This window comes from Heterodontus francisci, chromosome 36 (assembly GCF_036365525.1).
Source record: "Heterodontus francisci isolate sHetFra1 chromosome 36, sHetFra1.hap1, whole genome shotgun sequence".
In the NCBI taxonomy this organism is placed as follows: Eukaryota; Metazoa; Chordata; class Chondrichthyes; order Heterodontiformes; family Heterodontidae; genus Heterodontus; species Heterodontus francisci.
The window spans coordinates 6,593,012-6,618,081 of record NC_090406.1 but is presented as its reverse complement, the minus strand read 5'-3'; the positions used below and the strand labels follow the sequence as shown (position 1 = coordinate 6,618,081).

The 25,070-nt window shown below is 44.0% G+C and overlaps 2 protein-coding genes across 5 annotated transcripts in view; one reads left to right on the top strand and one right to left on the bottom strand.

Moving 5' to 3' along the window:
- armc6 (armadillo repeat containing 6) overlaps positions 1-25,070 on the bottom strand; it is a 55,229-nt gene that overhangs the window by 4,186 nt on the left and 25,973 nt on the right. For 2 of the 4 annotated variants that reach the window (XM_068016059.1, XM_068016062.1), the window contains exons 1-7: positions 13,610-13,691; positions 12,224-12,378; positions 12,011-12,090; positions 10,222-10,792; positions 8,069-8,214; positions 6,526-6,657; positions 263-400 (exon numbers count right to left, since the gene is read on the bottom strand). In XM_068016059.1, coding sequence (XP_067872160.1) covers positions 263-400; positions 6,526-6,657; positions 8,069-8,214; positions 10,222-10,792; positions 12,011-12,090; positions 12,224-12,344 — 1,188 coding nt within the window. In that variant the 5' untranslated portion in view covers positions 12,345-12,378; positions 13,610-13,691. Of the gene's footprint in view, positions 1-262; positions 401-6,525; positions 6,658-8,068; positions 8,215-10,221; positions 10,793-12,010; positions 12,091-12,223; positions 12,379-13,609; positions 13,692-14,858; positions 14,923-25,070 lie in introns of those variants that run through there. The other 2 variants (XM_068016061.1, XM_068016060.1) reach the window with 2 other exon arrangements.
- Positions 16,633-17,445, top strand: tssk6 (testis-specific serine kinase 6). Its single transcript, XM_068015790.1, has one exon. It carries the CDS (start codon positions 16,633-16,635, stop codon positions 17,443-17,445), a length of 813 nt encoding a protein of 270 aa, XP_067871891.1.

Genomic DNA, 25,070 nt, shown 5'->3' with positions numbered 1-25,070 from the left:
GATTCACTTGTGCTCCTATATATAGCAGCAGACTGAAACTGTGGTTTTTGGTTTTGGAGGTGCACATTTGTAATGTCTCTGTAAATAACTTCTAAGTGTGCAAAGATTAAACTCCAGTTCTATCCTTCACTACCTGACTCTCTGAAATAGAACAATCAGTAGACTCTTCACCCCCACCTGCACCCTGACCACTTCCTCGCACCCCTCCCCACCCCGTTCACTTCCTTACCCAACTCTATCCCCTTCCTCTCACCCATCTCACCTGGACGTTCACCTCAGCCGGGTGTGTCTTCATTGCCTGCAGTGCCATCAGCGCTCCGCCACCCTCCATGATCACGCGACAGTTTTCTGGTTTCCGCAGGGCAAACATCCCCAAGGCCGCACATCCCTGTTCACAGATCTGCACCAACAGAGAACACAGTCAGCGGCTAAACCCCAACATCGCCCTGCCGGCTCTTCGGAGCAACGGTGGGGGAGGAAAGTAAAGGGGCAAAGGTTTTAATACAGCTTCCGAAAAAAAATTCTTGCTATTGGTTTTGAAAGATTTTGGACTTTTAAAGGAAACTACAGGAATGGGCTAGAAACCCTGGATTAATTGCTGGCTAAAGGAGCCGAGTTTGCTTAGAAGTATTAATTCACCAAAGGAAGACTGACCAAATTCAAGAAGTGTTAAGTAGTCTGTCTGGAAGGCTGTGGGAGAGACTGTGGGTAACCATGGAAAACACCTGTGCTGTTACTGCAGCATCAGTCTGTGCAATCCTGGGAAAGTTCCTATGAAATCCTTTGAACCTTATCATCTTGAGGAATTACTTATAAAATATAAGAACATCCATTCCCTAATATTTGGGACACTTATTAGGTGTCGTCACTAAATAAATGCAAACTTGTTGGACAAGGAGCAGAACGCCTTCCTGTCACTAAAGAACAACATGCTGCATGAGAATATTCACATAGCTCCAACGCATGTTATAAAGACTGAATGCCCCTCCTCCATTGAGAAGGCCAGGACAGACTGGGTCAGTGGATACCTTCCCCAACCAGGGTTCTACATGAGCACTTCCATTGCCTAGAAGGAGTAGGAGCTAAGCAGAGGCTCGAGACTAGGAGTGGCAGCTGAGACTGATTTAAACACAGGGAGAATCAGACGTTAGAATCAGTGCAGAGAGGAAGGAACAGCTGGCTCCCAGGCAATTGAGAGGGGAAAGTTACACAGAACCTCCATTTTAATGTTGGCTGATCTTTCTCTTTTATAGAAGCAGGCCTGCATGTTGCTCTGTAACCTCATGGCCTGCAACCCTGACTTCTCCCAGCTGATCCTGGAGATGGGAGCTGAGCTGCTCACCTTGTTTTGTCAGTGAGAATGGTATAGGAGCTGCCATTCTGAAGTGAAAGCCAGGAGACAGTCCACGAGAACACAAAGACAGACCAGAAGCAGGCCATGCAGTCTCCCAAAAGAGAATAATTAACCATTCTGTGACTCCAGTTGTACTACAAATTAAGGTTATCTGAATTTCAATCTGCAAAACTTGTTGTATTTTAATATTAATACTAGGGGTCATTGTTTAAAAATAAGGGGTCGCCCATTTAAGACAGAGATGAGAATTTTTCCCCTCAGAGTGTCCTGAGTCTTTGGAACTCTCTTACTCTAAAGGCAGTGGAAGCAGTGTCTTTAAATATTTTTAAGGCAGAGGTAGATAGATTCTTGACAAGCAAGGGGGTGAAAGGTTATTGGGGGTAGGTGGGAATGTGGAATCGAGGTTACAATCAGATCAGCCATGATCTTATTGAATGGCAGAGCAGGATTGAGGGGCCGAGTGGCCTACTCCTGCTCCTAATTCATATGTTATAAAACCAGTTGTTAGAAAAGTTTAAATCCTTGGTTTATCTTACCCCTGATTCTTACTGCTGCTCTCACATGCGTTCAAGTCTTCAGAAAAGGAATTTTCCTCCACGCAAGATCAGATGGCAGGTTGTTCAACCTTGCCCGTCTAAGAGTGAAGACCAAAATACGGAAAGTCCTCATCAGGGAACTCCTCTTTGCTGACGATGCTGCATTAACATCCCACACTGAAGAGTGTCTGCAGAAACTCATCGACAGGATTGCGGCTGCCTGCAACGAATTTGGCCTAACCATCAGCCTCAAGAAAACGATCATGGGACAGGACGTCAGTGATGCTCCATCCATCAATATCGGCGACCACGCTCTGGAAGTGGTTCAAGAGTTCACCTACCTAGGCTCAACTATCACCAGTAACCTGTCTCTTGATGCAGAAATCAACAAGCGCGTGGGAAAGGCGTCCACTGCTATGTCCAGACTGGCCAAGAGGGTGTGAGAAAATGGCGCACTGACACAGAACACAAAAGTCTGAGTGTTTCAAGCCTGTGCCTTCAGTACCTTGCTCTATGGCAGTGAGGCCTGGACAACGTATGTCAGCCAAGAGCAACGTCTCAACTCATTCCATCTTCGCTGCCTCCGAAGAATCCTCGGCATCAGGTGGTAGGACCATATCTCCAACGCAGAAATCCCCAGCATATACACCCTACTGAGCCAGCGGCACTTGAGATGACTTGGCCATGTGAGCCGCATGGAAGATGGCAGGATCCCCAAGGACACATTGTACAGCGAGCTCGTCACTGGTATCAGACCCACAGGCCATCCATGTCTCCACTTTAAAGACGTCTGCAAACGCGACATGAAGTCCTGTGACATTGAGCACAAGTCGTGGGAGTCAGTTGCCAGTGATCGCCAGAGCTGGCGGACAGCCATAAAGGCGATGCTAAAGAGTGGTGAGTCGAAGAGACTTAGCAGTTGGCAGAAAAAAGACAGAAGCGCAAGGAGAGAGCCAACTGTGTAACAGCGCCGACAACCATTGTTAATCAAGGAGAGTATTACAGCGACAGAAAGGACGTTTGAGGACTCGTCTACTGAGGTAGTATGGGCCGAGGTTAGAAACAGGAGAGGTGAGGTTACCCTGTTGGGAGTCTTTTATAGACCTCCGAATAGTTCCAGAGATGTAGAGGAAAGGATAGCGAAGATGATTCTCGACAGGGGCGAGAGTAACAGGGTAGTTGTTATGGGGGACTTTAACTTTCCAAATATCGACTGGAAATACTATAGTTCGAGTACTTTAGATGGGTCAGTTTTTGTCCAGTGTGTGCAGGAGGGTTTTCTGACACAGTATGTAGACAGGCCAACCAGGGGCGATGCCACATTGGATTTGGTACTGGGTAATGAACCCGGCCAGGTGTTAGATTTAGATGTAGGTGAGCACTTTGGTGATAGTGATCACAATTCGGTTAGGTTTACCTTAGCGATGGGCAGGGACAGGTATATACCGCAGGGCAAGAATTATAGCTGGGGGAAAGGAAATTATGATGCGATTAGGCAAGATTTAGGATGCGTAGGATGGGGAAGGAAACTGCAGGGGATGGGAACAATCGAAATGTGGAGCTTATTCAAGGAGCAGCTACTGTGTGTCCTTGATAAGTATGTACCTGTGAGGCAGGGAGGAAGTTGTCGAGCGAGGGAGCCGTGGTTTACTAAAGAAGTTGAAGCGCTTGTCAAGAGGAAGAAGGAGGCTTATGTTAGGATGAGACGTGAAGGCTCAGTTAGGGCGCTTGAGAGCTACAAGCTAGCCAGGAAGGATCCAAAGGGAGAGCTAAGAAGAGCAAGGAGAGGACACGAGAAGTCATTGGTGGATAGGATCAGGGAAAACCCTAAGGCTTTCTATAGGTATATCAGGAATAAAAGAATGACTAGAGTTAGATTAGGGCCAATCAAGGATAGTAGTGGGAAGTTGTGTGTGGAATCAGAGGAGATAGGGGAAGTGTTAAGTGAATATTTTGCGTCAGTATTTACAGTAGAGAAAGAAAATGTTGTTGAGAATACTGAGATTCAGGCTACTAGGCTAGATGGGATTGAGGTTCACAAGGAGGAGGTGTTATCAATTTTGGAAAGTGTGAAAATAGATAGGTCCCCTGGGCCAGATGGGATTTATCCTAGGATTCTCTGGGAAGCCAGGGAGGAGATTGCAGAGCCTTTGTCCTTGATCTTTATGTCGTCATTGTCGACAGGAATAGTGCCGGAAGACTGGAGGATAGCAAATGTTGTCCCCTTGTTCAAGAAGGGGAGTAGAGACAGCCCTGGTAATTATAGACCTGTGAGCCTTACTTCGGTTGTGGGTAAAATGTTGGAAAAGGTTATAAGAGACAGGATTTATAATCATCTTGAAAAGAATAAGTTCATTAGAGATAGTCAGCACGGTTTTGTGACGGGTAGGTCGTGCCTCACAAACCTTATTGAGTTTTTCGAGAAGGTGACCAAACAGGTGGATGAGGGTAAAGCAGTGGATGTGGTGCATATGGATTTCAGTAAGGCGTTTGATAAGGTTCCCCACGGTAGGCTATTGCAGAAAATATGGAAGTATGGGGTTGAAGGTGATTTAGAGCTTTGGATCAGAAATTGGCTAGCTGAAAGAAGACAGAGGGTGGTGGTTGATGGCAAATGTTCATCCTGGAGTTTAGTTACTAGTGGTGTACCGCAAGGATCTGTTTTGGGGCCACTGCTGTTTGTCATTTTTATAAATGACCTGGAAGAGGGTGTAGAAGGGTGGGTTAGTAAATTTGCAGATGACACTAAGGTCGGTGGAGTTGTGGATAGTGCCGAAGGATGTTGTAGGGTACAGAGGGACATAGATAGGCTGCAGAGCTGGGTGAGAGATGGCAAATGGAGTTTAATGCGGAAAAGTGTGAGGTGATTCACTTTGGAAGGAGTAACAGGAATGCAGAGTACTGGGCTAATGGGAAGATTCTTGATAGTGTAGATGAACAGAGAGATCTTGGTGTCCCTGAAGGTTGCTACCCAGGTTAATAGGGCTGTTAAGAAGGCATATGGTGTGTTAGCTTTTATTAGTAGGGGGATCGAGTTTCGGAGCCACGAGGTCATGCTGCAGCTGTACAAAACTCTGGTGAGACCGCACCTGGAGTATTACGTGCAGTTCTGGTCACCGCATTATAGGAAGGATGTGGAAGCTATGGAAAGGGTGCAGAGGAGATTTACTAGGATGTTGCCTGGTATGGAGGGAAGGTCTTACGAGGAAAGGCTGAGGGACTTGAGGTTGTTTTCGTTGGAGAGAAGGAGGAGGAGAGGTGACTTAATAGAGACATATAAGATAATCAGAGGGTTAGATAGGGTGGATAGTGAGCGTCTTTTTCCTCGGATGGTGATGGCAAACACGAGGGGACATAGCTTTAAGTTGAGGGGTGATAGATATAGGACAGATGTCAGAAGTAGTTTCTTTACTCAGAGAGTAGTAGGGGCGTGGAACGCCCTGCCTGCAGCAGTAGTATTTTTGCCAACTTTAAGGGCATTTAAGTGGTCATTGGATAGACATATGGATGAAAATGGAATAGTGTAGGTCAGATGGTTTCACAGGTCGGTGCAACATCGAGGGCCGAAGGGCCTGTACTGCGCTGTAATGTTCTAATTCTAATTCTAACCAATTTTATCTGCAGCGCCTGTGGAAGAGTCTGTCACTCTAGAATTGGCCTTTATAACCACTCCAGGCGCTGCTCCACAACCACTGACCACCTCCAGGCGCTTACCCATTGTCTCTTGAGACAAGGAGGCCAAAGAAAAGAAAAGAAAAAAAAAGAAAATTATCCTAAAGAGCAAAGAAAGTGAAAACAAAAAAACCCATACAATTTCATAGAAGCACTGAAGTTACAGCACAACTTGCTACATTCCCCCACTACTCACAGTGGACGTACTGGTGTTAACGCAGTTAACTGTGGGCATATCATAAGGGAATGTATTGGAGTCCGTTGTTATGGTGCTTTGAGGCGAATAATTCAGAAGTGTTTGAAAGGGAAAATGAAATATTGTTAAAACTGACATGGTTAATAATTGTGTTTATTGCATAGAAAGTTTTGATGTTGTCTCTGAAAGGTGTGGGAGCAGTACAAAAGTTAACAGCATCATCCTGGTGAGTGGTGGCAACTGGTCAGCATTAACATGATAAAGATTGCACCTCTCACACCTCACGTCTGGCTACTTAATCCCAATACCACATCAGTACCATATCTGCCTGGACTCTGTCTTTTGACAGCAGTCTGCAGTATTGCATCAGTGAGAGATTTGAATGACTCTACATGTGTGCAAGGATAAGAGAATTTTACCTCCTTCTCCCCCTCCCTCCACTCCCCCCAAACGCACAAGCAAGTTAAAGCAGAGTCCGACTCCCTTCACCCACACTTCCATTTCCACCAATATAAAAGCAAAATACTGTGGATGCTGGAACTCCAAAAATAACGACAGAAAACACTGAAAATACTCAGCAGGTCAGGAAGCATCTGTGCAGAGAGAAACAGAGTTAATGTTTTAGGTCAATCTGACAAGAGCTCATCAATGTGAAACGTTAACTTTGTTTCTTTCTGCATAAAGGTTGCCAGACCTGCCGAGTATTTCCAATGCTTTCTGTTTTCATTCCATTTCCACAGACTCTGGCAGGTTTGAAAGCTCTGTACCTGTGGGCTTCCCATATGGTGGTTCATGGCCAACACAATCAGGTCTGTTCCGCCAGCGTTGATGATTGCATCCTTTACCTCGTCATTACCTGCAATGGCTCGGAATGCGCCCAGCACCTGCTTCACCAGTTCCTGTAATTTGGGATGAGTAGACAAAAAAAAACAGACGTAAGTACTTGCACAACTCTGGTGCACACACTCTGGTAAGTAGAGGTGTAAGTGAAGGCGCTGTGGTGGCCAGCGCAATGTACATTAGCACTTGTGGTCACCATGTGCAATGAGTGAGTTACCAACTTCACCCATGCCAATGTGAGCAGGATTATAGATACTTGCTCCAGGAGAGTCTGTCACCCACAGGCCACGAACTCCTACCGCTGGTCTCAGAGCTGCATTGCCCTCAATCTCGGTTAACCTCTTGACTCTAGGCCTGGAGTCATATCTAGTCGCACATAAAGCTCCTCAAACCCATCGCATTCACCAAGCACTCCCCCAAAGCATTGCCTTCAAATTCTTCATCTCCAAACTCCTCTATAATCTTCTCCTGATCAAGAATGCACCCTCCAATCTTCAAACTTTGGCCTGCCATCAATCCTTTCCTCTCTACTCCAACGTCGACAGAGCCTCCAGCCACCAGACCCCTCCATTCTATCCAAAACCCTTTGCTGCAGCTCTTTCCCACCTTCAAAACCTTCAATCACCTCCCCTAATCTCTGTCTAGTGTTGCGTGGTGCTGTGCCCACAGCACGTGTTAGGTAAAGTCACTACACAAACGCAAAGTTGTTGGACAAGTAGCAGAAAAATCCTCCCCTCACTAAAGAAAAAGATGTCACATGTAGGGACAATCACAGGAGTCAAATGAGTGCTATGAAGTCTGAAGGACCTCCTCCATTGAGGGCAGACAGGGCAAGTGGACGCCTTCCACAAGCAGATTTCCAGGTGATCATTTTCATTTCCTTATAAATTTAACTGTGGGTTTTTTCAGCCCTTCACATAAACTGGTTGCAAGTGTCCAATTGTATAGGCACACATTCGCATGGTCAAGTGCTTCCCACTCCTATATAACATGTCATACATATAATTTAGCACAAAGGGAGTAAAGAATAGCGCAGCAGTAAGTAACAGAACTTTAAAAAAGCCTTTTGAGAAGAATTACATAAATTTACAGGACAGAAACAGACCAGTGTTAATGTTCCACATTAGCCTCCTCCCAACTTCATATCATCCTATCAAAGTATTCTTCTAGTCTTTTCTCCCTCTTATTTAGCTTCCCCTAAAATGTATCTGTTATTTGTCTCAACTGCTCCACATGGTAGCAAGTTCCACATTCTCATCACTCTCTGGGTAAAGAAGTTTCTCCTGAATTTCTTATTGGATTTATTACTGACTATCTTATATTGATGGGCCCTAGTTTTGGTCTCTCCCACGAGTGGAAACATCCTCTCTACGTTTATCCTGTTGAATGTCTTTATAATTCTGATGACCTCTATCAGATAACCTTTCAACATTCTTTTTTCTAGAGAAAATGAAAGGACCTGTTCCGCACCCGATGATCGATGCAGTCTGCCAGCAGTGCTACCATGAAGTTCAGACCTCCCAGGTCCACAATGTCCTGGCAGAACTCATTCCTGACGGCAAGGCGGGACAGCGTGGAGCACAGTTCACTGAGGACAGACGGGTTGTCTATGAAAGCTGAATGAGAAAAGGAAGAATTTGCATTTATATAGCACCTTTCACGACCTCAGGATGTCCCAAAATGCTTCACAGTCAATGAAGTAATTGTGAAGTTATAATGTGGGAAATGCAGCAGCAAATTTGAACACAGCAAGCTCCCAGAAACAGCAATGAGATAAATGACCAGATAATCTGTTTTGGTGATGATAGTTGAGGAATAAATACTTGGCAGGTTGCCAGGAAGAACTCACTTCCTCTTCAAAATAGTGGTTGTAGGATCTTTTGCACTCACCTTAGAGGACAGACAGGGCCTCAGTTTAACATCTCATCCAAACGATTGCACCTCTGATAGTGCAGCACACCTTGAGAACTGCACTGATTTCTGCTCTAGTCTTGAGTGGGGCTTGAACCCACAACCTTCTGATTCAGAGGGGAGAATGCTAGCCACTGAGCCACAGTCAAAGGAGGTAGAAGTATATCAGCAAATACAAATGTAATTAAATATTTGTTCAGTTGATGGCAGGCTCAGAACTGGGATTTGTATGATAGAAATATATTACTCTGTTGTGGGAGGGGGAAAAACTAATTTCCCTTACTCAAACTTTGACCGAACATGTTGCTTTAAAACTGTCTACAGACTGTTCCGAAGACTCAGGCAGTGATTGTACTGTATTATGATACTGAGCCATTTGAAAAGAAAGGTTCTTGGGTTATGTTAATCTTGGAAAGGGAGGGTTGGTGGGCGTGCCCTACAATTAGTCTTAGACAATGAGGACAGGATCGGGCTTAGTGATAATTCCTCAATTCTGAAAAGCTTGCTGAACTCACTATTTATTTACTTATTTATTTAGAGATACAGCACTGAAACAGGCCCTTCGGCCCACCGAGTCTGTGCTGACCATCAACCACCCATTTATACTAATCCTACATTAATCCCATATTCCTACCACATCCCCACCTTCCCTCAATTCCCCTACCACCTACCTATACGAGGGGCAATTTATAATGGCCAATTTACCCATCAACCTGCAAGCTTACATTTGAAGAATGGCCATTTTGACTGACTCTGGAAGGCAGCAAACATATACAAATGCACAGACACAGACAGGCACACAAAGATATGCATGCAAAGAAAGACACACATTCAAACAATCATACACACACATACACCAACATATTCACAAAGAGTCACAGTCAAATATACACGTGATGACACAAACACACACAAAGAAGCAAACATTACATCAAGCGCTCCCAGGGCAGGTGTAGCACAGGTTAGATTCAGAGTAAAGTTTCCCCTACACTGTCCCGTCAAACACTCCGAGGACATCTAACCTATGCTATAACTGAACTGAGGTGCACACTTAATAAGGCAGTATCGATGAAGCTCTATGCTGTTTCAGAAATAAGAATACTTAATAATAACATTCAAAACAAAAAATAGATAAGGGTTTCATCTCACCAATCATATCCCTTACTTTAATAAGGTCAATCCCTCCACCCCCAGTAAAATAACAATGTTCCTGCTGTTCCTCTGACCACAATGGGAGAATTACATAGAACTTACAATACAGAAACAGGCCATTTGGCCCAACTAGTCCGTGCTGGTGTTTATGCTCCACACGAGCCTCCTCCCACGCCTCATCCTCTCACCCTACCAGTATATCCTTCTATTCCTTTCTCCCTCATGTGTTTATCCAGCTTCCCCTTAAATGCATCTATACTATTCATCTCATGCACTCCATTCAGTAGCAACTCCACATTCTAACTATTCTCTGGGTAAAGAAGTTTCTCCTGAATTCCCTATTGGATTTATTAGCGACTATCTTATATTTATGGTCACTATGTCTGGTCTCGCTCAAGTCTACCCTAACAAACCCTTCATAATTATAAAGTCCTTTATCAGATCACTTCTTTTCTTGAGAAAAGAGCCCGAACCTGTTCAGCCTTTCCTGACAGTTGTAACCTTTCAGTTTTTAGATGTATTAGAGAAATATTATTCCCGTCGCAATTTCTGTCCCCTACCTTTTGCAGCTTCAATGATGATCCGGAGTCCGTCATTCTCCATCACTATCAACTTGGCGTGATCGTGGGCACGGCCAAAGGGCACTCTGATATCATCGTCATAAGTCATGACCCGCAGGGCTCTTCCCGCCTCCATGACTACATCAGCCTGGGCACCATGGTTCACAATGGCACCCGTCAGCAATGCCAGGACTCCCCGTTGCACCAGGTCCTGGCGGTTCTGCTCGTGTTTCAGACAGCTGTGACGGATGGCGCGGATAGTCACTGCGTTTAGGGCTGCATGGGCCCGATGCTTCTTTAAGATCTCCAGAAGTTGTTGCTGGCCCTCAGGATCAAGGAGGTCCGGCTGGCCATCCAATAGGGCAGCCAAGGCCTGGACTCCCTTCAGCAGGCAGGGCGCGTCGGACATCAGTTGTTTGCAGGAGGAAAGGACTGTGGGATAGGCCGACTTTTCAGCTGCCAGATGGCGGTGAGCAAAGTCGAGACTGCATTGCTCGCTGAAGTTAGTCAGGTGGTCCCCCATTTCGTCAAGAGCTAAGAGATCCAGGGCTTTCTGAAGTTCATCGAGGGCCTAAAACACAAACAATTAATCATTTGGTACGACAATAACAACTTGCATTAATATAGCACCTTTCACGTAGTAAACTGTCCAAAGGGGCTTCGCAGGAGTGATGATCAGGAGCACAGATCTTGGAGGATTGTGGGGCTGGAGGAGACTTGCAGGTTGGTAGGTAAATTGGCCATTATAAATTGCCCCTAGTATAGGTAGATGGTAGGGAAATATAGGGACAGGTGGGGATGTGGTAGGAATATGGGATTAGTGTAGGATTAGTATAAATGGGTGGTTGATGGTCGGCACAGACTCGGTGGGCCGAAGGGCCTGTTTCAGTGCTGTATCTCTAAAAGATGTTGTTGTCTTCAGCTGTCAGCGGGGCATGGCTATGATCGAAAACTTGCTACACGCACAGAATTGCAAATTGTTGACTTTGGACAAACAATCAGACCACAAGGATGGTTTGTTCGCATCATATGGAAAGAAGGCTGAGAATGGTGTTGTCAAGAGGGCAATATGCAGATGAGAAATAGGAGGGGGAACCTTTCGGTGTGCCCAAGAAATCTGTGCAGGGAGGGAGAGAGAGAGAAAGCATTGCAGGTTGTTCGTTACAATGTGACAGGGCAGGAGGAGAACCAAATGAAGTTGGTGTCACAGAAGAGAAGCAGTGGAGGAAAATGAAGTGATCAATGTGTTAAAGGCTGCAGGAACATCAAGGAGGATTCAGAGGGATAAAGTGACATGCTCACAGTCATGAAGGATGGCACTGGTGACTTGGACCACGGCGGTCCTGGTGCAATGACCAGGGCAAAAGGTAGACTGAAGGGATTTATACAGGGACTGATGGAAGAGGTAAGTAGTCAAGGTCTTACAGGCGAATGTTAGAGATGAAGCAGTATTTGGAGAGGAGGGAAGTGTTGAAGGTGGATTTTTTAAGGCAGGGTAACATCATTTTTGAAGGGTGGGGGAACAGTGCTTGTGGAAAGGAAGCCGCTGACAATTTCAGCAAAGAAATGTGGCTGGTGGTCAGATGTCTGGTTCCTAAGGGGCTGAGAGTGTAGAAGATACACTGTATGAAGTGAAAAACTTTCAAAACAAATGGAATTCACTTTTTGAAGAGAGACAGATGCCACAGAAACACACCTACCAGTTGATAGCTCCTTTCAAATAAAAATACATAACAGGGAGACTATCCAAACTACATCACAAACATACAGCTGCATACATGGTCATCACCTGTAGGACATTGTGCTTCTGGTTGCTGGCTTCTGCTGTTGTACTCTGGACAGCTTTCACCACGTTGATTAGGTCGACACCTGTGGGGAAACAGAAACAGATCCCAAAGGAGGTTAAAAATCTCCAGCACTGTCGGTTGCTTTACTGAGCAACTTTAGAGTATGCTGTTCCAATTGCAATCCCGTTACTCTGAATATAGAAAACCTCACCCACCTTGTGACTCAAATTGTTGTATTGCTTCAGTCAGAGCCTCTGCCGGGTCCATTTCAAACTCTGTCATGTTTTCTTGCACTACAGAATCGAATGTCTCTTGTGTAATCCGTCTGCTCGCCATTCTTCCGTAAATTTCACTGCCTTATAGCAGATTGCTGTGACAACATTTAAAACAAAAATTAAGAAAATTAAAAAAGCACATATATTTGTTTGGGAGCAGGTATGTAAAATGCTCAGGGAAGGTGTTGGGTTAGAGATCTGGAAATATTTCAGTTCAGACAGCCCATCACGGTCTGGAATAATTCCCATAGCATGCAATGTGTATGCATTTCAGAAGAAAACTGCGAGACAAGAGATAACTTCCAGTTATAAGGGATAGGTTGCTGGTTAGCTGGAATTAGGAGGACTTGTGGGTTTTATTATTGCCAGCTCCCAGAGTTTAGGGAGTTGCAGAGAAATTAATTCCACATAATTTTTTGCCAGAAAAGAGAAGGCTGAGGGGAGGTGTGATAGTGGTTTTTAAAATTACAATAGGGTAGATGTAGAGAAGATGTTTCCACTTGTAGGGGAGACCAAAATGAGCGACCACAAATATATGATAGTCACTAGTAAAACAGTTAGGGAACTCAGGAGAAATTTCTTTACCCAGAGATTAGTAAGAATATGGAACTGGCTATCAAATGGAGTTGTTGAGGCGAATAGCATGGATGCATTTAAGGGGAAGCTAAATAAACACATGAGGGGAAAAAGGTATAAATTATTTTGATGAGATAAAGCAGGGGAGGCTGGTGTACAGCATAAGCAACCACTGGCCGAATGGCCCATTCCTATCTATGTAATTGCTAAATTGGCCACAATTTTTTTTTATTGCCTCTCCCAGGAGATTGATTGGTGCGAGAGGGTGAGTCAATGGCACTAACTTGTTTGTCAACCGCTGCTCTTCTTTTCATACATTTGGAGTTTGGCTGCTGTCTTTCAGAAGGGAAATGAACAGAAGGTCAGCCTTTGGCTCATCAATAAGCCGGGGTAAGGACAGAATACGCAGAGTAGTCTCTGGGCTTGTATACTAAACAGTAGCAGCATCCTTGGCACACCCACCACCTTCTGAACCATAAGATCCTACACAAGTTAAACCCATTCCATTCCCACATCAATCAGTATTTTCACACTTTGTGAAATGAATGAAATTTAAGGATGGTCCCTAAAACATGAATGCAGCCCTCAAGCTGAGTGAAAAGGGCTTTAATTATTTTATAACCAAATCATCCAATTGTTTTAATGCAATGTAGTTGAGGATGAAATCATCCCATGGTTGTGTTAGCAACCCCAGAATGTGCTGAATTTGTGGATTTAAATATAATTATTCATAACAACCTCCCTACCTACCTCAGACCTGCAGTCCCTCCGTGTGTCACTCCCTTCTCCCTCCTCCCGCCCCCGTTACTATGGCAGCGGCGGCGATTTGTTCCTAACCACCTGGCAACAGAGAGGCGGAAGCGTTTTCCCTGCGCACCTACTTCCGGTAAAATAAACTTATGTTTCACGGATTTTCTTTCTTTGAGATGAGGAGGAGGGAGGGAGGATTTTTTTCTGTTCAAATACTCAGTGAAGCAGTTGGCCACACTGATTGTACCCTGGGTTTACTTCAACTCCTCTGTTAGTAAATGCGTTCTTTTCATTAAAAAAAGTAGTTGTACAGGAATTCCTGAGTCATTTTTAAAAAACATATATATATATGAAATTAGCTCGCAAGCATTTACATCAAGTATACAAAAAGAGGCCATTTGGCCTAACTGGGCCATGCCAGTGTTTATGCTCCACACGAGCTTCCTCCCAACTCTCTTCATCTCATCCCATCAACATATCCTTCTATTCCTTTCTCCCTCATGTGTTTATCCAGCTTCCCCTTAAATGCATCTATTCTATTCACCTCAATCACTCCCTGTGGTATTGAGTTCCACATTCTCACCACTCTCTGGGTAAACCTGAATTCACTGCTGGATTTATTAGTGACTATCTTATATTTATGGTCCCTAGTTCTGGTCTTACACACAAGGGAGGTTGTTGCTGGTTTTGGAACTTGGTCACGTGAGCGACAGGTCATTCCTTTCTATATAATTTAAATTACTTCATGCTACCAACTTGGCTCAGTTGGTGGTACTTTTGCCTCTGAGTCATAAAGATGTGGGTTAAAGTCCCACTTTGGGTCTTTAATTTAAGCTGACACTTCAGTGCAGTGCTGAAGGAGTGCTGCATTGTCGCAGGTGCTGCCCTCTGGATGAAATGCTCAGCTGAGGCCCCAATCTAGTTATTTACTTGGATGAGTTGCAATTTCCTCAAGTTAAACATTGGGAAGACACAAGGCGTTGTCTTTGGTCCCTACCACAAACCCTCTCCATCAATTCCACCCCCACCCCACCCCTTGCCACTTTCTCAGGCTGAACCAGACTGTTTGTAGTCTCAACCTTGAGCTGAGCTTTTAACCTCAGATTCTCTCTGCCACAAAGACTGCCCACATCCACCTCTGCAAAATCACCCGCCACCACTCCTAACTAAGCTCAACTGACACCCTCACTGATACCTTGGGCACCTCCAGATTTGACTACTCCAATACTCTTCTGGCCGAACCTCTTACCCTCCACCCTGTGTAAATTTCAACATCATCCAAAACTCTGCTGCCCATATCCGACTCCACTCAGCTATCAGTGCTTGCTGGCTTTTGAGCTCAAGTTTCTGGAATGCAGCTTGAACTCTGAACCTTCTGACTTAGACATGCCTGACAGGCTTCAAGAACAGAGAAAAGCTGTTCACCCAATCGAGTCCCTATCTTTCAGAGAATATGAACAATATTATGGATTCTACCCCACCCATTGGGTCCCTCAAGAGGAGTCCTGAAAAGTTTCTATTTATCCCTTGAAGTTATATCAAGCAAAACGTCCAAATTATTGATCTAACCTTACATCCTATCTTATAATTCCTTGACCAGTTGTCTTTCTTGTCATAACCTTTCCATAGTTCCATGGAAGCATTATGTTCTGATACATATAGCTCTTTATTATCCTTCTAACTCTTAGTTTTCATTACAGACATTTCTCGAGCCCATTTTACAATTAAGTCATACTATTTAGTTCATAAAATTATAGAATAACACTGGACAGAAGGAGACTATTCAGCCCATCATTCCTCTGCCTGTTCTTTGTAGAGCTATCCAATTAGTCCTTCACACATGCTCTGTCCCCAGTGTCCTGTAAATATTAACGATTATTCTTCAACATAGTGTATACAGCCTGGTACCTGAGAATCCCTATGTTCATTAAAGAGGGAGTGGAAAAAAATTATTAATATCAATTAATGGAATTAAAAGCTAGTTTAAAGGTGACCATGAAACCATTGTCAATTGTTGTTAAAAGCCCATCTGGTTCACTAATGTCCTTTCGGGAAGGAAATCTGCCATCCTTACCTGGTCTGGCCTACATGTGACTCCAGACCCACTGCAATGTGGTTGACTCTTAAAATGCCCTTTGAAATGGCCCAGCAAGCCAGTCAGTTCAAGAGCAATTAGGGATGGGCAATAAATGCTGGCATAGCCAGCGACACCCACACCCGACAAAAAAATTTAAAAAAACATAATTACCTGTGTTTTAAATAAGGTACACAGCTAGGAGAGGCAGTTGCCTCATGAGTCAGATTTATAACTCCCCCATGTCTCCTCATTAAGTCAGTGTTTACATCTCAGTGAAGTTACCTCAACTCGTCAGCTTGTCCCACAATAACTTGTTGAACTGATGAGGTCATGGCTCCCTCTTTGCCTGTCAAACCTGTGATGTCATAGAGGTCAGCGTGTCAGTTTGACCTCTTGCATCTGCAAGCGAGCTCAAAGATCACCTGATGTCATCCATGGAGGTGTCAAGATAAGGTTGCCAAACCTCAATACACTACATACCACTTGGAATAAAAGCAAATAGGCTGTAAAACCACATAAACTAGATTGTAACAGCACAACTAATTCAGGAATTAAGCACTGATTTGAGCAGGGAGCAATGCTCAAGATCTAGATGTATCTCTAAGTTGATTGGGGAGAATTCACTGGGCCTGAGCTGGCCTTGGGTTCAAGATAATGCAAAGTTTTTCATGTTATTACTGCTTTATGATTTAGCTGTTTACAGTCTAATTCCCTGTCAAACCCTACTGTCCTATAATCTTTTGGGGGGATTCCCAGAATGAAAAAGACGTGACTTTTGCCAACATTTTGAAACATTTCTTCCAAGGCCATGTCTATAAATGGCCACAAGGTGCGTGATGCCTGCAGAAACTTCACAATTGCAAATTATTACAGCACACGTGTGAACTGGTTTACTCATAAGGCTAATACCTCAAAAAAATTGGGATAAAAAACATGGCTATACACCATGTCCGGAGACACATTTCTGGCAGAGTTAGGTTATAAACTAGGGAAAACAATTGGTGAGGGCAGTTATTCCAAAGTGAAAGTAGGTAGTTCCAAGAAATACAGGGAGAATGTTGCCATAAAGGTAGTAGACAGGAAGAAGGCTCCACCAGACTTTGTCAATAAGTTTCTGCCAAGGGAGTTGGCCATCTTGAGGGGAATCAAACACCCTCATATTGTTCAGGTTTATGAATTCATTGAGGTTTGCAATGGGAAGCTTTACATTGTTATGGAGCAGGCAGCAACAGATCTTCTTCAGTTGATTCAACACAGGGGCCACATCCCATGCAATGAAGCCCGTCATTTGTTTTCCCAGATCGCCTGCGCTGTCAAATATCTTCACGAGCACGACATTGTCCACCGGGACCTCAAGTGTGAAAACATCCTGTTGACTGAAGAAATGCAGGTAAAGATCACCGATTTTGGATTTGGCAAGAAGATTCATGGTTATCCTGACCTCAGCAGCACTTACTGTGGCTCTGCTGCCTATGCCCCCCCTGAGGTCCTAATGGGGGTCCCCTATGACCCCAAAAAGTATGATATTTGGAGTCTGGGGATCATTCTTTATGTGATAGTGACTGGGTGCATGCCCTTTGATGATTCAAACATCAGCAAGTTACCCAAGAGCCAGCAGAAAGGAGTGGTCTACCCAGAGAGCATCCAACTGGAGGAGAAATGCCAAAGTTTGATTAGGGAGCTGTTGCAGTTCTGCCCCTCAGGACGACCAGCTGCCAACCAGATTGTCAAGCACGCATGGCTTAGAGACAACAAGTAGAATAACCCAAAAACCCTACAGGGCAAGAACATTAGTTTCTTCTTAGTGTTACCGTAATGAGTGTAACGACCTTTCTAAAACCATTCGCAATTAAAGCTTTGAAAATGCACAAGCTTTTTTTTTTTAGTCACTGTTCAAACTTTGATCGAAGGAGATTCCAAGCGGTGAATCATGCCTGAAGGAAGATCAATTTTGGAGTTGTCGCATAAGATACTACTGCCATCTTCACTAAGGTACTTGGCAATTTTGTGAGACCAGCCTTATTAGACTTTAAATATCTGAAGCTGAAGATTATGAAGGAATTCGATAGGTTAGGCATAGAGAAGATTTTTCCACTTGTGGGCGACACCAGAATTAGGCATCATAAATATAAGATAATCGCTAATAAATCCAATGGGGAATTCAGGAGAAACTTCTTTATCCAGAGTGTGGTGAGAACGTGGAACTTTCTACCATAGGGAGTAGTTGAGGTGAATAGTATAGATGTATTTCAGGAGAAGATGGGCTTTGGATGGCACAACAGACTAGAGGGGCTGAATGGCCTACTCCAGTCCCTATGTTCAATGCTAATGAAACTGTACTGCAGCAAGAGTTACAGGTAATTGCACCTGGGTGGGGGAACAGACCCTGGTCATAGGAAGCACCCAGGTCAGATATAGAGCACTTTGCTCCTTTTCGCCAACCCGTACTCCCCGTCACTGTAGCTGCCAGTGAGAATGCCAGATTATAGGTTTACCCCCATTTTTAATTTTTTTATTCACTGGATGTGGGTGTTGTTGGCAATGCCAGCATTTAATGCCTGTTCCTAATTTCCCTTGAGAATATGGTGGTGAGCCGCCTTCTCAAACCACTGCAGTCCTTGTGGTATAGGTACAGCCACGGTGCTTATATGTAAGGAGTCCCAGGATTTTGATCAAGTGACAGGAACGGCTGATGTATTTCCAAGTCAGGATGGTGAGTGGCTTGGAGAGGAACTTGCAGATGGTGGTGTTCCCAATGTGGCTGGAGGTGGCAGAGGTCACGGGTTTGGAAGGTGCTGTGGAAGAAGCCTTGGCGAGTTGCTGCAGTGCATCTTATAGATGGTGCACACTGCTGCCACTGTGCACTGCTGGTGGAGGAAGTGAATGTTAAGGTGGTGGATGGGGTGCTGATCGAACCTATTGTTTTCAGGCAAGGAAAGGAAAGAATTACAAAAGAAAACTCGCTCTTAATTAAACGCCAATGGTGTTAATTGATCAAACTGTATTAACTGAAATGATACTGGCAATCTTTGATCTCCATTAGGAACTGGGCAATTTCCCACCATCGAGCAATCCAAATTTCCAATAACTTGATGTCACCTTTCAGGACTTTTTGACCATCTTTCAACTGAAAGGATTTTAGGAAAATCATTTCTTTTAATGTTGGTTAGAGCAACATGCATTCTCACTTTTTAAAATAAAAATGAGGAGCACAAAAGGCAGTTAATATGCCAAATGGAAATTAATTTCCCCAGCAACTAATTAACGATTTATTAACTTAGGAAAGAACATAGGAATAGGAGGCCATTCAGCCCCTCAAGCCTGTTCCACTATTCAGTTAGATCATGGTTGATCTGTGTCTTAACTCCATTTTCCTGCCTGATGTAATCTGGGTTATTAGCAAGACATCTTTCACCCAATCTGTTGGAAAACGCTTTGAGCTCAGTCTGCCTGTGAAGCCAGTGATAATTGTAAGAGACATAGATTCCAAAAAGGCAGTCTGGTTTTTGCAGGCAGAGCTCTGCTCAGACACAGGTCAAAAAAGGTTTTGAAAAATAGGAACCTACAGGGAGAGGAGGTCCTGCGATAGAGCAGAATGCAGAGAAGATTAATTTCTCTAAGTCAAACAGAGCAACTCATTGATGTGCGATAATGCAGCTTCATCGTTACTTTTCTGTCGTTACGCAGATAACTGGAACTCAGTTTAACAATTCAAGCCAGGCCTCTCCTTATCTCGTATTTACTCTCTCTGCAGGCAGACTGAGTTAGGAAATGTGCTTGACTTACAACAGGTTCAGCTCACACAGGAATTCCACTGGGTTTTGATATCATAATATATCATCTAAGGCAGTGTGAGTCAACTCCTAAAGAAAAGTAGGATGTTCGAATCACTTATGGTGGGAGGAGCAGGGTGGGGAACAGACACAACTGAGCCCAAGAAGCTATCTATGTAAATTCGTAAGTTGGTAAGAGCAACTTGCATTACTGAAGTACTTAAGAACATAAGAAATGGGAGGAGTAGGCCATCCCAGCCCCTCAAGCCCACCCCACCATTCAATAAGATCGTGATGTAGACTCCTTTAGTGCCCAAAAGTCTATCGATCTCGATCTTGAATATACTCAATGACTGAGCATCCACTGCTCTCTGAGTTAGACAATTCCAAAGATTCACATCCCTCAGAGAAGAAATGTCTCCTCATCTCAGTCCCAAATGGTTAACCCTTTATCCTGAAACTATGACCCCTAGTTCTAAACTCTCCAGCCAAGGGAAACAATCACCCAGCATCTATCCTGTCAAGCCCTCTAATATATTTATATGTTTCAATGAGATCACCTCTTATTTTTCTAAACTCCAGAGAATATAGGCCCATTCGGCCTCAGTTGGAGTAATGCATCCAGTTCTGGGCACCAAGCTTTATATAAAAGGTGTTAGAGAGGGTGCAGGGAAGATTCACGAGAATGGTTCCAGGGATGAGGAAGTTCAGTTATGAAGATAGATTGGAGAAGTTGGGACTGTTTTCCTTGGAGAAGAGAAGGCTGAAAGGAGATTTGATAGAGGTATTCAAAATCATGAGGGGTCTGGACAGAGTAGATAGAGAGAAACTGTTCCCACTCATGAAACGATCGAGAATGAGGGGGCACAAATTTAAAGTAATTGGTAAAAGAAGCAAAAGCGACATGGGGAAAAACTTTTTCAGGCAGCGAGTGGTTAAGGTCTGGAATGCACTCTGTGTGGTGGAGGCAGGTTCAATTAAAGCATTCAAGAGGGAATTAGACAGTTATATGAAAAGGAAGAATGTGCAGGGTTACAGGGAGAAGGCAGGGGAGTGGCACGAGGTGGTATGCTCATTAGGAGAGCTGGTGCAGACACAATGGGCCAAATGGCCTCCTTCTGCACTACAACAATTCTGTGAGTTCTGTGATAATCTCTTCTCATAGGCGAGCCCTCTCATCCCAGGAATCAATCTAGTGAACCTTTGTTGCACCTCCTCTGAGGAAAGTATATGCTTCCTTAGGTAAGAAACCCAAAATTGTACACAGTAGTCCAGGTATATATAATAATTTTACAATTAAAGTGATTTGAAATGCTTATAATGTAACAGTGAATGGAATAGAACAACAATATTGAACACACTCAAATCAAAGGGTGTCATGCTTGAATTTGCAAGATTGGTGGCCAATGAGAAAGCGAAGGAGTTTAAGTGAAAAGTTTAATTTAAAACCTAGGAACATAGACAAAGGAGGAGGCCATTCAAGACTGTTCCAACTTTCAATTAGATCACAGATGATCTGTATCTTAACTCAATTTGCTCACCCCGGTTCCTTAACACCTTTCCCTGACAAAAGTCGATTAGTCTCAGTTTTGAAACTTTCGATTGACTTCCAACCTCAACAGCTTTTTGGGGAAGAGAGTTCCAGATTGCACTCTGCGCACAGATGTGCTTCCTGATATCACCCCTCAATGGCCTGGTTCTAATTTTAAAGTTACACCCCCTTGCTCTGGACTCTCCCATCAGAACTTGAGGAATGAAGAGCAGAAGATTTAGAAAAGATTGCAAGAGAGTCAATGACACGGAGGCCACATGAGCTCACAGGTTATGTGGTGACTGTCAGTGTAGATAGATTGACTCTGTACCTAGTGAGGAACACAGTCTTTGCAAGTGAACTGTATAGCTCATCCACAAGGGATCCCCTGAGGGGACCAGGGCACAGTTAGGTGGGGAGGATATGCCATGATTTTGGGATTCTGTTTTGGACTATTTTTCACAGTAAGAAAATGGGGAAATAGTTACTGATACTCCTGGGGTTTTAAGAACAATGTGTATTCTTGTGAGCTTACGGGAAAAAAAGTGTGCCCAGACAAATACGCTAAATGGGAGTTGTTTCTTCCAGACACCAGGCAATAAATAGTTTGTTAGCTTGTCTGGATAATCAGAAATGTGCCTCTCACAGACTGTGTTGGAAAACCCTTTGATCTGGGTCTTTCTGTAAAGCTGGTGTTTAGATTCACAGAACACAGATACCAAAAAAAGGCAAGTCTGGCTTTTGCGAAAAGGACTTTGCACAGATAATTAGTCAGCAAAAGGCTCAGAATAGACAGTGATCTGCAGTGCGAAATCCCAAAGTTTTCTCTAGGCATATAATAATAAAAGGGTAGTAAAAGGAGGAGTGAGGCTGATTATGGACCAAAGAGAGGATTTGCACTTGGAGGCAGAGGGCATCTGACTTTACCAAGGAAGAAGATGCAACCCAGGCAATGTTGAAAGAGGAGGTAAATCAGACACTAGAGGGGTTTAAAATTGATAAAGAGGAAGTATTAGATAGGCTATCTGTACTTAAAGTGGATAAAGCACCAGGACCAGATGAGATGCATCCAAGGATACTGAGGGAAGTGAGAGTGGAAATTGCAGAGGCACTGGCCATAATTTTTCAGTCTTCCTTAGACTTGGGGGTGGTGCCAGAGGACTGGAGAATTGCACCCTTGTAAAGGGTGTAAAGATAAGCCCAGCAACAGACACACAACAGACTTGTGAGCAAAAGAGTAGTGGTTAATGGATGTTTAATGCGCTGCCTGAGAACGTGGTGGAGGCAGGTTCAATCGAAGCATTCAAGACAGTTATATGAAAAGAATGTGCAGGGTTATGGGGAGAAGGCGGGGGAATGGAACGGAGGGAAATACTCTTTCAGAGAGCCAGTGCGGACATGATGGGCTGAATGGCCTCCTTCTGCACAAACGATTCTGTGAGGAGCTCCTGCTTGCAGAGGAGTTCATCTGTTTAAGCCAATCAAAGCAACCCACTGAAGTGAGACTGTGTAGCAACTTCATTATTGTTAGATTGTCAAATGGCAATAAATAACCTACATAGGTTTAGCATCTTTCATGACCTCAGGACGTCTAATGCACTTTACAACCAATGAGGTACTTTTTTTTTTAACCACGTAGTCGCTGTTGTAGGAGATAAATTGTATCGTTTGGACTAGGTGAACCTGATCATAACTATTATTCTGTATGTTCATCTTACTGCAGAATAAAGCAAAGTATTAATTCTAAAGACACCTCCTGTACTATAAACTTGATCTTCCTTTGCAAAGATTGAAGAAATGGATATGCTAAAGACACAGCCACCTGGTTCAGGTCACAAGTGGGTTCCATGGTTACATACCCTTATTGTCATTACATACACAGACCACTGAACCTGGTAAAGTATCTACAGCAGAACTTGTAACGTTTAATATACAGGTGAATATTCACTTCTGAGGATTATATTACAAACGGATACTAGTGTCCATTGACCAGTATATATTATATTGGATGCATACTTTCACAGACAGGGCAACTAATGTTGGAGCCAAGTAACGTTCTGCAACAACAGTGGAGCTGTTGACTAAACATAGCAATAAATTTCTTATCAATTAGTCTCCAGCTGACCCAGACCTGAGGTGAGGAAAACCCCCCAGTGGTGGAGAGGCTTTGGGAGGCAGTCACTGCAACGAAAGGACAGCAAAAGACTATAGCGTGTCACCAGGCTCATGATACCAATGTCTATGATGGCAGGCCCGACAGATTATGATTGGGTCCACACTGGTGTGACAGAAAACAATTGGGTTCTGATATGCGGCTAGTGGTAAAGTATGAAAGACGGAATTCTTTGTGAGATGATTCAATAGAAACATCAAGATAATTAGGAAATGGCAGGTGTAGGAAGCTCTTTGCACCAGTGGAGAAAGGGCGACAAACTTCCTACCTGTCAACTATGTTTGTAAAGAAGACCTAAAGCATTACTCGCAACATTTACCAGCACATATCAGAGCAAGTAGGCAAAGCCGCCCTTGATCTGCATCCACACACACCTCAGCATCAGTGCGTACTCTGAAAATCTAGGTTTAATCGTCTATAGAGAAATGGGAGACAGAGCAAATATGGTTCAGGCCTTTAGAAGAGGAGTTATTGGGAACTCCACAGAGAATGCACAATACTCAGCGGCACAGTGGCGCAGTGGTTAGCACTGCAGCCTCACAGCTCCAGCGACCCGGGTTCAATTCTGGGTACTGCCTGTGTGGAGTTTGCAAGTTCTCCCTGTGTCTGCGTGGGTTTCCTCCGGGTGCTCCGGTTTCCTCCCACATGCCAAAGACTTGCAGGTTGATAGGTAAATTGACCATTATAAATTTCCCCTAGTATAGGTAGGTGGTAGGGAAATATAGGGACAGGTGGGGATGTGGTAGGAATATGGAATTAGTGTAGGATTAGTATAAATGGGTGGTTGATAGTCGGCACAGACTCGGTGGGCCAAAGAGCCTGTTTCAGTGCTGTATCTCTAAATAAAAATAAAAAAATAAATAATGCATGCTCCCATGACAAGCTGTCAATCTCAGACCTGAGGCAGGTTGACAGAGGGTTGGCCCGGGCTCTGCTGGCCTGGTTTCCACCAATCAGCTAAGAGTGTGTTTGCTTCTGTTTGACGGAAGTCTATCTAATGGCTGAAGCTGGTGTGAGAGACATTCAGGGAGAGTGGGGTAGCCCCAGCACAGTTCTTAGTGGACAAGAACCCTATTAATGGCTTGACCTTCTCCACAAACTCCAGCACACCGGTCACTCAAGCTCAAGAGAGTAGCATTTATCATAGGATTCACAGCACAGAAAGGAGGCCATTCAGCCCATCGTGCTTGTGCCAGTTCTTAGGAGAGCTATCCAGTCAGTCCCACTCCCCCCCTACTCTTTCCATGTAGCCCTGCAAATTTTCTCCCCTTCAAGTATGTATCCAATTCCATTTTGAAAGTTACTCTTGAATCTGCTTCTACTGTCCTTACAGGCTGTGCATTCCAGATCACAACAACTTGCTGCGGAAAAAATATTCTCACTTCTGGTTCATTTGCCAATTATCTTAAATCTGTACCCTTTGTTCACCAACCCTTGGGCCTTTGTGATTTTGAATGCCTCAATTAAATCTTACCTTCCCTTCTCTAAGGAGAACGGCCCCAGCTTCCCTAGTCACTCCACGTAACTGAAGTCCCTCATTCTTGGTATAATTTTTCACACAATAATATATCACACAGAACATCAAAGGAGCCAGTATCAGCAGGGCACTGTTCAGACTCTTGGCAAGGAAAGTGATTAAGGGGTCTGAGAGATAGCAGTGGATAGGACAACACTGTGGTCTCTTCCATTGTTGTCCATCAGGTTGGTCCAAAAGTTCATAAAACTCCATCCAGCCCCACAACAACTAGCACTTATATAGTGCCCGTCATGCAGTAAAACATTCCACAGGAATATAATCAGACAAAAACAATTGACATCAGCGCAAGGAAGGAGATACTATTGCACTTGGTCAAAAAAGGTAGGTTTTAAGAAGTGTCTTGAATAAGGAAGAGATAGGTAGAGAGGCA